This window comes from Tauraco erythrolophus, chromosome 2, assembly GCF_009769465.1.
Source record: "Tauraco erythrolophus isolate bTauEry1 chromosome 2, bTauEry1.pri, whole genome shotgun sequence".
In the NCBI taxonomy this organism is placed as follows: Eukaryota; Metazoa; Chordata; class Aves; order Musophagiformes; family Musophagidae; genus Tauraco; species Tauraco erythrolophus.
Window position 1 is genome coordinate 124555037 of NC_141466.1, and position 12809 is coordinate 124567845.

The 12809-nt window shown below is 37.6% G+C and overlaps 1 protein-coding gene across 1 annotated transcript in view; it reads left to right on the top strand.

Annotated features, from left to right (window-relative positions):
- The window catches only part of KIF16B (kinesin family member 16B), a 142197-nt gene that overhangs the window by 32497 nt on the left and 96891 nt on the right, over positions 1–12809 (top strand). Inside the window, 3 exon segments of the mRNA XM_086631102.1 lie at positions 587–762; positions 2688–2753; positions 7135–7194. Of these exon segments, the coding sequence (XP_086487228.1) occupies positions 587–762; positions 2688–2753; positions 7135–7194 (302 nt within the window).

Consider the following 12809-nt stretch of genomic DNA (forward strand, 5'->3'; position numbering starts at 1 on the left):
CAGATAGGTAAGAGTTCTGCATGCTGCCAGCTGCCTGCAGCTCAGCAGAACAGCTAGGTTTGTAAATTGTAGAAGCTCTTCTCTTGTTTTGGTTTTCCTGTCTGCTTTTTGTTTGAGTGCTGCTTAATTTCCCTTCAAAACTTGAACTGAATCTACTGTGTTTTTACCCAAAATGACTTTTCCATTCAATGATTTCACTGATACTTAGAAAATACTCACTGTTTTTCCCCACTGTTTTTGTAAAAAAATTTGCCAGAAAGCCTGTAAAATATTCATATAGGATGTTTATGCTCACTAGAGAAATGTAAATGTTAAGTAGATTGACAGCAAGTTTTCTTTACAACACTTGATTGTTGGACCTCATTATTCTAAGACACTATGCTAATACAGTGTTTACTTAAGCAAAGTTACAATGACATGGAAGCAGTGGAGCTAGGTGAAGAACTGGAACAAATTGCAGCCATACTGGTTAATCCTATATTTCTGTCTCTTCATCCACATAAACTTTATCTGACTTTTAAAATATAAACTATACTAAATGACACATATGGTGCTGGATAAACTGTTTCTGATTTCTTCTCCTTAGCTATTTCACCTGCTGATGTCAATTATGGAGAAACTTTAAGTACACTTCGCTATGCAAATAGAGCCAAAAACATCATCAACAAGCCTACTATTAATGAGGATCCTAACGTCAAACTGATCCGTGAGCTGAGAGCTGAAATAGCCCGATTAAAAGCCCTGCTCGCTCAAGGGAATCAGGTTAGCTTTACTTGAAATTTATGTGTAATTTTCCTTGAGTTATAACATCTATTTCTAGAATGTAATGAGATAATTATCTTTCATTATATTGATTTGAGTAAACAAGCTCTATGAGGCTATGAATGAATATTATTTTCCTGATGGAATCAGTTTCCATATGGCCAGTAGATTACCTCTTTTAACATAAGGGGGGAAAAATTGTCATCCCAAAGCTTTTAGCTCTCTCTTAATATAATCAGAGCTTGATTGCAGTGTGCTGTGAAACAGGTAGTCACCACAGCGTAAGGAGACGGAGCAGTGATGTATTTCCAGGGTCTAGCCTGATGGACTGAAGAGGTACTTTATCTAGTATCTTGAAAGAAGTAGAAAGTATAAAGTATTTAAAGTGCTAAGTATAAAAATGTAGGAGTGTGGATGGGTTTGAACGATACATTGCATTTGTGTTTAGCTGCACAGTACATTAGAAAGCATGTAACATGCTAAATATGGAAAAGTATTTTCAGTGGTGGTGTAAGAAATACGTCATGCTCTACTTCCCTTATGCATGATTCTCTTTCTTACTTCGATCAGTATCAGCCACTATAAATGTTTGCTCCACAAGCTCAGTTAGGCTTAATTTCTCCTGTTTCCAGGATGCTGAAACCAAGTTAACAATAAGGGGTATTCAATTGACTCAGGCCAGTTTTCTCTTCTAAATAACGTCACCTGGGACTGCTAGATTTCATACTTGAGCAAATGCAATTTGGAATCTGAAATGATACTTCAGATTTATCTCTAGAACTATCTAATTTTATTTTAGATGGGCTGTGCAATGTGAAATGTCAGTTCAGCAGAGACTTTTTTTTAGTAGAGGGTAGTACTTCAGCTAGTTTTCATGCTATAAAACATTTACTGAAAAAGGGGATGGGAGCACAGTTGGAAGCAGTAATAGGTATTGTAGATGATTGAAGCGGAAAGCTCTGCTTTGTTACAAACAATTAGAAATCTCTTTATGGGTTGAATTACTCTATTATACTCGTGTTTCTCCTGTATTCTTTAGGAGAGGAAAACGAATTTAGTTTTGAAATATAGTTTGATTTAGAGTTAGCAAAGTAGCTGTAACTTGGACCCCTTTGAAGATCTAATGCTTTGACCTAGTTCCAAGCTGTAAAACAGTGGATCTCGCCAAATAAATCTAGTTGGGTTGTAGGATGTGATAGATGGCTGTGTGGGAGACAATAGAGAACTCGCTTAAGTTAATTGAATTTGTGATGGTTGGTAAAACAGCAGGTGGTGTTATGTATGCACAGTAGAATATAAATCCCTGTATAATTTCTTTTGTGGTCTTGCTTTATATTGCCAGAATACTGTATCACCAATGTTTCTGTAGATCGCTGAAGATACTGGTTACCAAAATATAGGGCTGAATTCAGTGCAGGAGGTCACACAACAATGAGTTTTGCTTGTGTGCGTGTGTGTTGTATAGTAGGTTTCCTTTTCTAAGGCCGGTTACCTTAATATATATTTATTAAAGATAAGCAGTATACGTATGTACTATAGCAAAATGATTAAATGTTGATGCACAATAAATTTTTGTGTTTAACAGAAATGTAAACATGGATGTATCATGAATTACCCGTTATAAACTTGTGTCCAGGCTCACTGTGTGCATGTGTTTGACAATGCATATTCATAGTGAATGAAAACAGTATTTCCAAACCAACAATTTTTATTTGAAATACCTGCTTTGGCAAGATTTTGATTACTGTCTTTACAGTATTTCAAGGTAAAATGATGTATGTTGGAGTTTAAAATTCTTCATCCTAAAGAATCAAAACAGTTAACAGTTGCGTTTCTTTCATTTGAGTTCACCAGCAGTTGTACCCTTTTTTCTTCTTTTTTTATTTTTTTTTTTACTTGATGGTGTTTATTTTTTACAATTTTAGATCGCACTCTTGGATTCTCCAACAGCTTTAAGTATGGAAGAAAAGCTTCAGCAGAATGAAGCAAGGGTGAGTTATAATTGCATAATAGTTCATAATTTCATAATAAACACAAACGGACAGGGGGAGATCAGAATGCAAGTGTGTTGGTAATTTTCCAGATTTTTTTTCTTAGCACATAACTAATTTTCTCTCACAAAAAAAAAAACCCACCTGTGTGAACTTGTAATTTTATTGTCCTGCTAATGTAAGATAACATTATAACTAAGAGCAAAGTATATCTTTGATATTTATATAGCAGTTCTGTTTGAAAATATTTGTTCTCAGGCCAGCTTGCCTTACTAAGAAAGTATGTTTGTAAATAGAATAGAGGGAAAAGCCACTAAATCAGAGTAATCAGTAACCAGTAATCACAGTAACAAAGCATTCAGTGTGTAGAAAAATATGGTAAAAGATTTATAGGGAAAATGGTCAACTTTTCTATGTTTTCAGGTAATCAATAACTTATGTTGTGGGGTAGATTTCAGAAAATATCAGTCTTGAAATCCAGCATGTCCAAATATGTTCAGTGCCTATGTGTCTTTTTTGGGGAGGGTCTAGGAGCTAGGTGAGTGTGCTTCCTAGTGTGCCTCTCACCAAGTTCTTTTAAAAATCCATCTCACTGCAGAGGCTGGGGAAAAATTCCCAGACAGTTTAGATACGTTCATAGAGTTCAAAAGAATATAGATGTAATGATACTCTCATTTCTCTTAATTTGAAATCTTTCATTCTTTATTCCATCATTCTGTGTTAATTCTTTTCTGTGTACTTGCCTGTTCTTAAAGCTACTGCAAACTACTTAAAAAAAATATTTCTCAGACTCTGAAAGAAGAGAGAGGAATGTATTTGAAATCGTGTAGCTACATGACAACCAATTTATTTACTAATGTATTTAATTCTGAGTTTTGTCAACAGATGCCAATCAAATGTAGATATGATGCTTTCTAAAAAATAGAAGCAGCTTAGCTGGTTTAAACCATAAGGCTTGCACTGGTGCTGCTCGGCTGTTTACAATTAGAGAACAAATGCATCGCTTTGGGAATTTTGTTTTGACTTAAGTCGTTGGTACAATATCTGTCTGTGCTTTTCAGGATTCCCGTTGGTAATACCAAATTTAAAGACACGTGGAAATGCTTTTCAGTGAAATGATATTTTAAAAATAAGCTTCATGCCAAAACCGGACAAGATATGTGTATTGGTATGAGCCATAGCTGCGAAGTAGACTCCGGGCTTCTCCGTAGGCCAGGGGTCTGCTAGGAACACATTTTACAACTCTGTAGTATACACAGGGATCCTTATTGTGTTGTAGTCAATAGTTAGTGAGACCTGCTCATAACCCTAGTATCAGCCTTCAGTTGCAAATTATTTTTTTTCATATTATAGAATCATAGAATGGTTTGGGTTGGAAGGGACCTCAAAGATCATCTAGTTCCAACCCCCCTGCCATGGGCAGGGAAATCCTCCACTACACCAGGTTGCCCAAAGCCTCGTCCAACCTGGCCTTGAACACTTCCAGGGATGGGGCATCCACAACTTCTCTGGACAACCTGTTCCAGTACCTCGCCGCCCTCTGAGTGAAAGATTTCTTCCTTATATCTAATCTAAATCTCCCCACTTTCAGTTTAAATCCATTGCCCTTTGTCTTATCACTACACGCCCTTGTAAAAAGTCCCTCTCCAGCTTTCCTGTAGGCCTGGAAGTACTTTAACTACTGGAAGGCTGCTATAAGATCGATCACCCCAGAGCCTTCTCTTCTCCAGGCTGAACAGCCCCAACTCTCTCAGCCTGTCTTCATAGCAGAGGTGCTCCAGCCCTTGGATCATCTTCGTGGCCCTCCTCTGGACTCGTTCCAGTAGCTCCATGTCCTGGTGCTGGGGACTCCAGAGCTGAACGCAGTACTCCAGATGGGGTCTCACGAGAGCAGAGTAGAGGGACAGAATCACCTCCCTCGACCTGCTGCCCACGCTGCTTTGGATGCAGCCCAGGATACGGTTGGCTTTCTGGGCTGCCAGTGCACATTGCCGGCTCATGTTGAGCTTCTCATCCACCAGCACTCCCAAGTCCTTTTCCTCAGGGCTGCTCTCAATCCATTCTCCGCCCAGCCTGTACTTGTGCTTGGGGTTGCCATGACCCATGTGCAGGACCTTGCACTTGGCCTTGTTGAACTTCATGAGGTTCTCACAGGCCCACCTCTCCAGCCTGTCAAGGCCCCTCTGGATGACATCGCTTCCCTCCAGCGTGTCCACAACACGACACAGCTTGGTGTCATCTGCAAACTTGCTGAGGGTGCACTCGATCCCACTGTCCATGTCACCAAATACTCATACACCAAATATTCATACTAGGTTTTACAATTTTTTTACCTGAATGGGATGTGAAGGATAATATTGTTAGTACGTGTAGTATGTTTTTATTTTTGTATGCAAGCATAAAGCTTTTAGCTAAGAATAGCTGAGTAATATAAGCTGCTGACTATGTGCTAATTAGAGTATGTTATTCATGCTCTGACAGTAATCACTGCTTGTCCTGCTCGGAAGTGTTGGCCCCTCTGTGTGGGGAGTATGTCGAGGATATTTTATTATCTTTTGGCAGCCTCATTAGAAGGTTATGTGATTACTATTCATGATAATTACAATAGACATAATTACTGAAAATTCTTAGTAGATATTGCAGTGGTTATAGCTTTTTTTTAATAATTGAATGAGTGCAATAATTAATTTGTTTATACAGATCTAAAGACTTTATCACCATATTTAAATTATCTGACAAATATATGGTAGCTTTCTTTAATGAGCTGGTTTGTCCTTATATAAGAACAATGTTTAAATGATCTCTGAGAAATAGAAATTATTCTGGTATGGTGAATAGACTTATGATGGACCTCTTTCATGTTTTTCTTTAATCTTTTCCATTATTTTTTATTTTGACATTCTGATTAGCAGCACTAGGACTAATATGATGCATTGAAAGTTGTATTTACTTTTCTTTGTTGAAATTTTGAGATCAGGTAGAGATGAGAGGAGCTTCTTTAGTTCTCATTGATTAGTTTTCAGCTGTTCCGCAAGGACAGGTAGGATGGTAGGCTGCAGATAGCAAATGTGGAGATGTTTGGAGGAACTGCATTGATGGTCTTTTTTTTGTTGTTGTTTTCCTTTCCTGCAGTGGTTTTATACGTAAAGTAATACAGAGATATAACTGGTGTGCTTTTCTTTCCTTCCCCTCCCCAGATTTCTGCAGTTGAAGTAAATTCAAATAATAGAAGATTGTGTATGTTTTTAGAAGTCTGTGTATTTAATTCCTGTGCAGAAATCTGGTGATTTAAAAAATGAAACTCTGTGTGTGTGTATATATATTTTTATTTAATGTGATCATGATTCCAAGTCAGCCAGAGCTTTGAGGTGGATCTTCCTGAAGCATCCTCTGTGCAGTGCTTTCTAATAAGTCTGAAAGGCTCTGAAATGAAAAGAACCTTTACTAGTATGGAAGCTATGAAAGTTAACTTATGAGATGGACAACTGGATGAGTAAGAAAGGCAGGACAAAACCGAAGCGTTCAAACCCAACGCTCTTCCTTTCTGTAATGCCTTTGCAAGCAGCTTCTTGCTTCTATGCTGATTTTAACGAAGTACGTGATTTCCAAGTTATAGAATCATAGAATCATAGAATGGTTAGGGCTGGAAGGGACCTTCAAAGGTCATCTAGTCCAACCCCCCTGCAAGGAACAGGGATATCTCCAACTAGATCAGGTTGCTCAGGGCCTCGTCCAACCTGGCCTTGAACGTCTCCAGGGATGGAGCATCCACCACCTCTCTGGGCAACCTGTTCCAGTGTTCTACAACTCTTATGGTAAAAAATTTTTTCCTAATATCCAACCTGAATCTACCTTCCCTCTATTTTAAAACCATTACCCCTTGTCCTATCACAACTGGCCCTCCTGAAGTTGCAGCAAACTTTGCTCTGATTCTCTGCTGAAGGCTCCCTGTCTGCTTCCACCTCTAACATTCCTTTCTGTGGAGGGTATTTTAACCTAAATGTGTGTACCTGCGCTGTAGAAAACGAGCCGTCATCTTGTTATAGTGAAAGGATCAATCTGTGGCAGTAGACTTTGTAGGACTGAAGAAGCACTTTATGGAATTGTTCCCTTTCTTTGAAAATGCCTGCCATTATTTGAAGTGAATATCCTTGTCTTTTGTTACTTTTCATACTATAAATAAGAATTTTGTGATTTTCCTTTTTGAGAGAGAGAAATTGTAGTTATGGCCACTTATTGCAGAAGCAACAGTGCTCTTCTAGATGTTTAAGTATTAAACTTCACAAAGAAGTGCACGGATATTTAGTACTTCTCTGAGAATGCGTTATCATGAACTTTAGAAGAGATATGATTTTTTTTTTATACTTGTTTTCTTTTATAGGTGCAAGAACTGACCAAAGAGTGGACAAACAAGTGGAATGAAACTCAAGATATTCTGAAAGTAAGGAAAACAAATAAATTTTCAACTTGGCATTTGAACTAGGAACTTGGAAAAACTTCCTGTTCTAAGTCACCTTCTTTGGCTTTGTTTAATAATACAATTTTCTCAGTCTTGTTTGACTTATTCCAAATAATTAGTTTTTGAGAGGTTGTAAGAGTAAGTATTCAGACACAGTGGTATTTTTGGATAAGATTTTAAATATTTATTAATGAAAATGAGCACAACTCTTTTCTTCATCTTAGTGACCTCAGTGCAAAACAGCTTATCTCTTAAGTCTTTAAAACACTGCATGTTTTTATTGATTTGCACATGAAGAAAACCTGGGGCAAGCACAAGTGAATCCCTCATTCCCTTGGTGTTTGTGTTGTATCAAGACCTGTGAATAATCACCTTTTATGTTACACTGAGTATCTTGGTGAATACAGTGCATAGTGAATATAGATTTTTGCATTGGCCTTCAGATTCACATTTTGGTCAGAAATGGCTTGTAAACTTGAAAAACACCTTTCAATGGAATTTCTGCAGTTGAATCTCCTCCAGTAGGTCTTCATCAAACCAAACAGATCCATCTGACCTAGGCATGCTCTGGAGTCCCAAGCACAGGGATTTTTGCAACTGATTCACATAAGCTGGCCTGCAGTGTGCTCTTCGTATGAGTCCAGACTACTTCTGGAGCAGTTAAATCCACACAGTGCTCTCTGGAATTTTGTAGAGTTAGTACAGATTCAGGAGGGCAACTTGGTGATTGCCATACTGTGTTTTTTGCATGGTGTAGACTGAGGCTTTTGTGTTCTCTGCATGTACCTTTGCTTTCCTGCTGTCCAGTTGTACTGGTAAGACTTTATGTTGACATTTGGCTCATGATTAAGGTTATACTCTGAGGTGATATTTTAGTGTACTTTATGATTTCATACGTGCATACAGCACACATGTGAGCGTGAGGAATAATTCCCACAGTTTCTTTTCCGTAATGTAGACCAAAATTTTTTTTGCCGAATGTTTGAGTTATTCTATTAAATAAAAATTTTGAAAACGAAGCTTAAGCTTTTGTGACTTGCTGTATATACTGAATGTAAGCTTGTTTGAGGTGCAATTCAAGCAAGCATTTAGAAGTAATTCTTTTAATTCTCCTTATCGCTGATCTGAAACTACTTTTCGTAGTTGATTTTTTGCTGTGTATCGCTTTTTGATTCCTTTAAATATTTTTTAAGTTCACCACCATGTCTTTTATCTGACTTCCAAATAAGTTGAATTGCTCCATATTTAAAAATAAAAATAAAGCACAAATAGCATAGAGAACAACAGAGCAAGGTTGGTAACTGTCTAGCAGATGGTGTGACAGAATGGACTGTTTAATGTCTGTCCAGATACTGAACTGGGAATTATTATTTGCATATTCCTCAGAGATGTTTTGGGTCCAATTTTACATTATTTCTGTGTTACTTTGTTATTTTGAAGCATCTACACATACATAGAACTTGATTAATCCTCTCTTTAGTCATGTCTGGATTGGGGAGTTCATTATCACATGGAGAATTTGTGAATTTTGGTCAATTGTGAAAGTGAATATGATGTAGCATTTGGGAAGTTTGCAAAGCTTCATGTTGGAAATACAGTGATTCTTGCACAGAAATTATAGAATTGTAGGAGGTGTTAACTGAACAATTCATATAAGCAAGGGAAAACTGCATTTGTTAAATAGCTGAATATAAAAGACTTAAACACAGAAGCTGTAATTCTACTTTTTTGGTACTGAGCTTTCATTAGTTTAATTCATACAGCTTCTGTATTTGGCACTTTTATATGCTGATATTTGAGTACATGAACACAGCTTATATTTCACTTTTGGGGTAAAGGCAGTTGATAAAACTTTCTTGGCCCCAAAAACCTGAAAATCTGCAAAAGATTTCTTGGTGGTACTGTTCTATTTCACATGGTTTTACTGAAGCTATCCATATTTTTATTTACTTCTTGTTTAATGATTCCTGACATCACTACCAGCATACGAGTGGAAAAGGGCTTTTTGGGAGTTTGCCAGGCTGAGTCACTGGAAAGTGGATTTTAAGCTATAGAGAGCAGCGGTGTGTCTTGTAACGGACTCCCTATGAGTTCACTGGCTTTTTTGTTTCGTTATTGGTGTACCCCTTCTCGCACAGAGACCGTGCATATTGTGCGTTCGTAGAATTAGAATGTCTCGGCACCCTTTGAGAAATGAGACTGTCTTGGTATGTCCACCTCACTGCAGTCACAACTGCAACATTTTCCATGCCATAATCCAGTAACTTTCAGGACATTCTTCATTAAAATACTTAGAACTTCACATTTATATTTATGTTAAAAACCTGCATTCCCCTTGCTCCCTCCCTGGGCTCGCAGTCCTGAATGAGTTGCTGCCTTTCAGTTCCTGCCCTGCAGCAAGCTTGGAGAATTATTACCTTTTTACTTTTCAGTCCCTAACACCTTTTGCTCCAAATCTTTTAGGCAGTTGATTTTGAAAATTCATGTGAACAGCTATTACCTATTCATATATGCCTGCCAGATGCAAGTACACTTGCTAGTAGCTGAATGGGGTTTCCTGCTCTATTACATGTAGTTACATTTTTTTTCATACTAAGTTCTAAATACTGAAGCTCACATGGTTTTGAATTGTTCTCACAGGCTGATGGGAAAATCTGTTAATGTTAAAATCCGAAATAATTGAAAGGATTTTGTATAGGCCTTGTAAAGTACAGGAAGGTAAATTCATAGAACATGCTGGTGTCTTCTACTAGATCAACAGATATTGCTGGAAAAAGTTACCTAGCTTTTACTGAATACAGTGCTTTCATCAGGCCTGACAAACAAGTGATGCATGCTGTTTTGCAGGGAAGATGTTCCTCAAACTTGTTCACCCTTGCCAGTTATTTTTGAACCTTGTTTTAAGTCAGACCAGCAACATCTAAATGCTACCTTGAAAGGAATTCATAGAGAATGGAAAATACTATCCAGCTAGAAAATACTGAGCTAGAGAGAATACTGTGTGAAGGCAAGTTTTTGATAAAAAGTATTTGGCAGCTTAAAACTCAGTCGGCACGGTGCCATGTGTGCAGCTGACGTGTACATCCCAGTATTCTTCCTTATTTCTGTGTGTAGCTTTTATCCCCTTTGATGTTTGTCTCTATGTAGTTCACCCAAAGTTATGGTTTTCCATCACACTGTGCATCTTTAGACTGGATATGTTGGACTATCCTGTCTTTAAATGTTGTTGGATGTAATCCTTCATATATGCTGTTGTTGGATTGGACAAATCTTGGCCTAATCATGGTGGCATTGATAGTGTGCTCTTTCTTTCATGCATCTGGAAGAAGCCCTTTTGTAGGGCGACTCTCTGGGTTCCTCTGGAGTCTGAATTACTGTCAGCTCACACTTAAAGCCCAAATCCTCCTGTTTTCCTTACGCAAAGATCAGGACACTGTGTATATTGGGGTTTTAAATTTGTGCCGACTCCATATGAAGTATTCTTTACTGCGTAGCGTGGCAGCTTCTTGGCGTTGTTAATCTGTCTGAAGTGACAAGCCTTGTTTCCAGTGGTGATGCTTGTTTTCATCCTTGACCTCCTCATTATGACACTTTAACATTACTAACCCATTATTACAATCTGTTCCTTGTCCCTCTTTTTAATCGAAGGGAGGATATCTTAGTGCTTAATAAATATGCGTTACGATGTTTCAGCAGCACATACTGCATCGAAACCCAAAAGTGGTAGTGTTTGATTTGAAGCCCGTAGGCTTTGGGTTGTTTCCTCAAATGTCACCAGCTGTCAAAAGAATTCGCTTTACAAAAAAGCACTGCTTTATGTTGATTCTCTATCTTCAGGTGTCTTGCAACCTCAGCACTTATTTAACTCTGGGATTTTGCTTTCATCTGCTCTCATTAGATCTTTCTATGGATTTTTTTTCCTTCTGTTAATGTTCTTCTGTATACATCTCCACAAAGAAGAGGAGGAGGGAAGAAAAACTGTTTGCACTTTTCCTTAGTTTAGTCCTTTTTGTATTGTTCTGTTAAAGATCAATTCTGGGGTCTGTAATTTCTTTGGATGCTTTCTGAGATGTTAGGGTAACCTATCCAACTTTCGATTTCTCTCTTTCTTTGAGGCTTTAATTGGTACAAAACTTCTTTTGATGTGGCTGCTATATTTGACTGCACGTGTTGTCATTCTCCCAGGGATCTTTTTTCTTTTACTGGCATCTTATTTTTGTCATCTTTTGTGCATGTTCCAATTTCTTTCTCTAACCTTTAGCAGCTTTTATATTAATCTTTTTAAAATGTGTACTCCTTTATATAATTCTCTGCTGTTTTTTTCTTCCCAACCTTCTTTTAAATTTCTTCTCCTCTTTACTGTTTCGTGTAGAGGTTGATTTGACTTTTAGCTTTTGCCTTCTTTGATGTATGTCATTTGTACCTAGCATTAAGGTATTTAGATGCTCTTTTTTTTCTTTTTTAAGTAGATTTAGGGTTACCTTTTATTTTGTTATCCTGTTTGATTCTAATCGTGTCATTAGCTTTGTGTGGCAGAGCTCAACTGATGTCAAAGGATGTAGGGAGATCTGTCTTCACTGAGTCTATTAAAGGATAGGGTCTTTTTTTTTTGTGCATGTCTAATTCTCATGATCAGTAATTTAACCAGTAGCTGCTTCAGCTGGCTTTGTCTTGTTGGATTTATTGACAGAACCTCACTGTCATCAATAATACTGTTTCTGCTGCAGTGATTTACCACGTTGTGTAAATATATTATCGAACGCTATTTATTTGATACTTTTCTTTTTTTGTGCTCTTTGGTTGAGTACTGGTTAATAGTACATTTTTATGGCTTAACAATAGTTGTTCCTACCTGGGAAAGAAAGCTGTTGCTAGTATGTCTATCTTCAAACATTAACATCTATGGGTTTTTTTATATCATACCTCTTTTTGAGGGAGATGAAATACTCTTTAACTTGCCGTGATGAATAAATACAGACTAATACCGAACAGTTATTTTGGTAGACATACTCGTCTAAACAGGGAATATTCTTTCTTTATGAATCTTGGCTGTACCCAGCAAGACAGTAGGAGAGCAAAACTCGAAGTAATTGTGTTGCTCTTTATGAGGTGCTGATTAGGGTGGCAGAAACTAACAGATTTTGATTTTAATCATTTGCTTTCCATGCTGGCATGTATACTGTAGTGAACTCTGTCAAGAGCAGTTTGTTGTTTTCTATATAGATACAGCATTAGTCTCCATTTATTTTGCATTTCCAGATAATTTTTAAACCACAGTTGCTGAATGATGTTCATACACCTTTATCCGTTCTTCTGCCTGTAAAGCTGGGCATACATCACCATTTTCCTGTTTCATACCTTTTTGTTACTTCCTATTGACCTTGACTGGCTTGACTCCTGTTTTCTTCTCACTTGTTTGTGTTCTACCCCAGTACTTTCCTCTTCCAAGAGCACAAGAGCATTTGTTTTCTTCATTCTTTCGTGTCTTTAACACGCTCGGACCTCTGGTGAGAAATGCTCTCAGTTCTAACACCTGCTACTTTCACATAAAATTCTTGTGTCTACTAAATCCGCTTTTTGATGGCTGTAGAATAGAG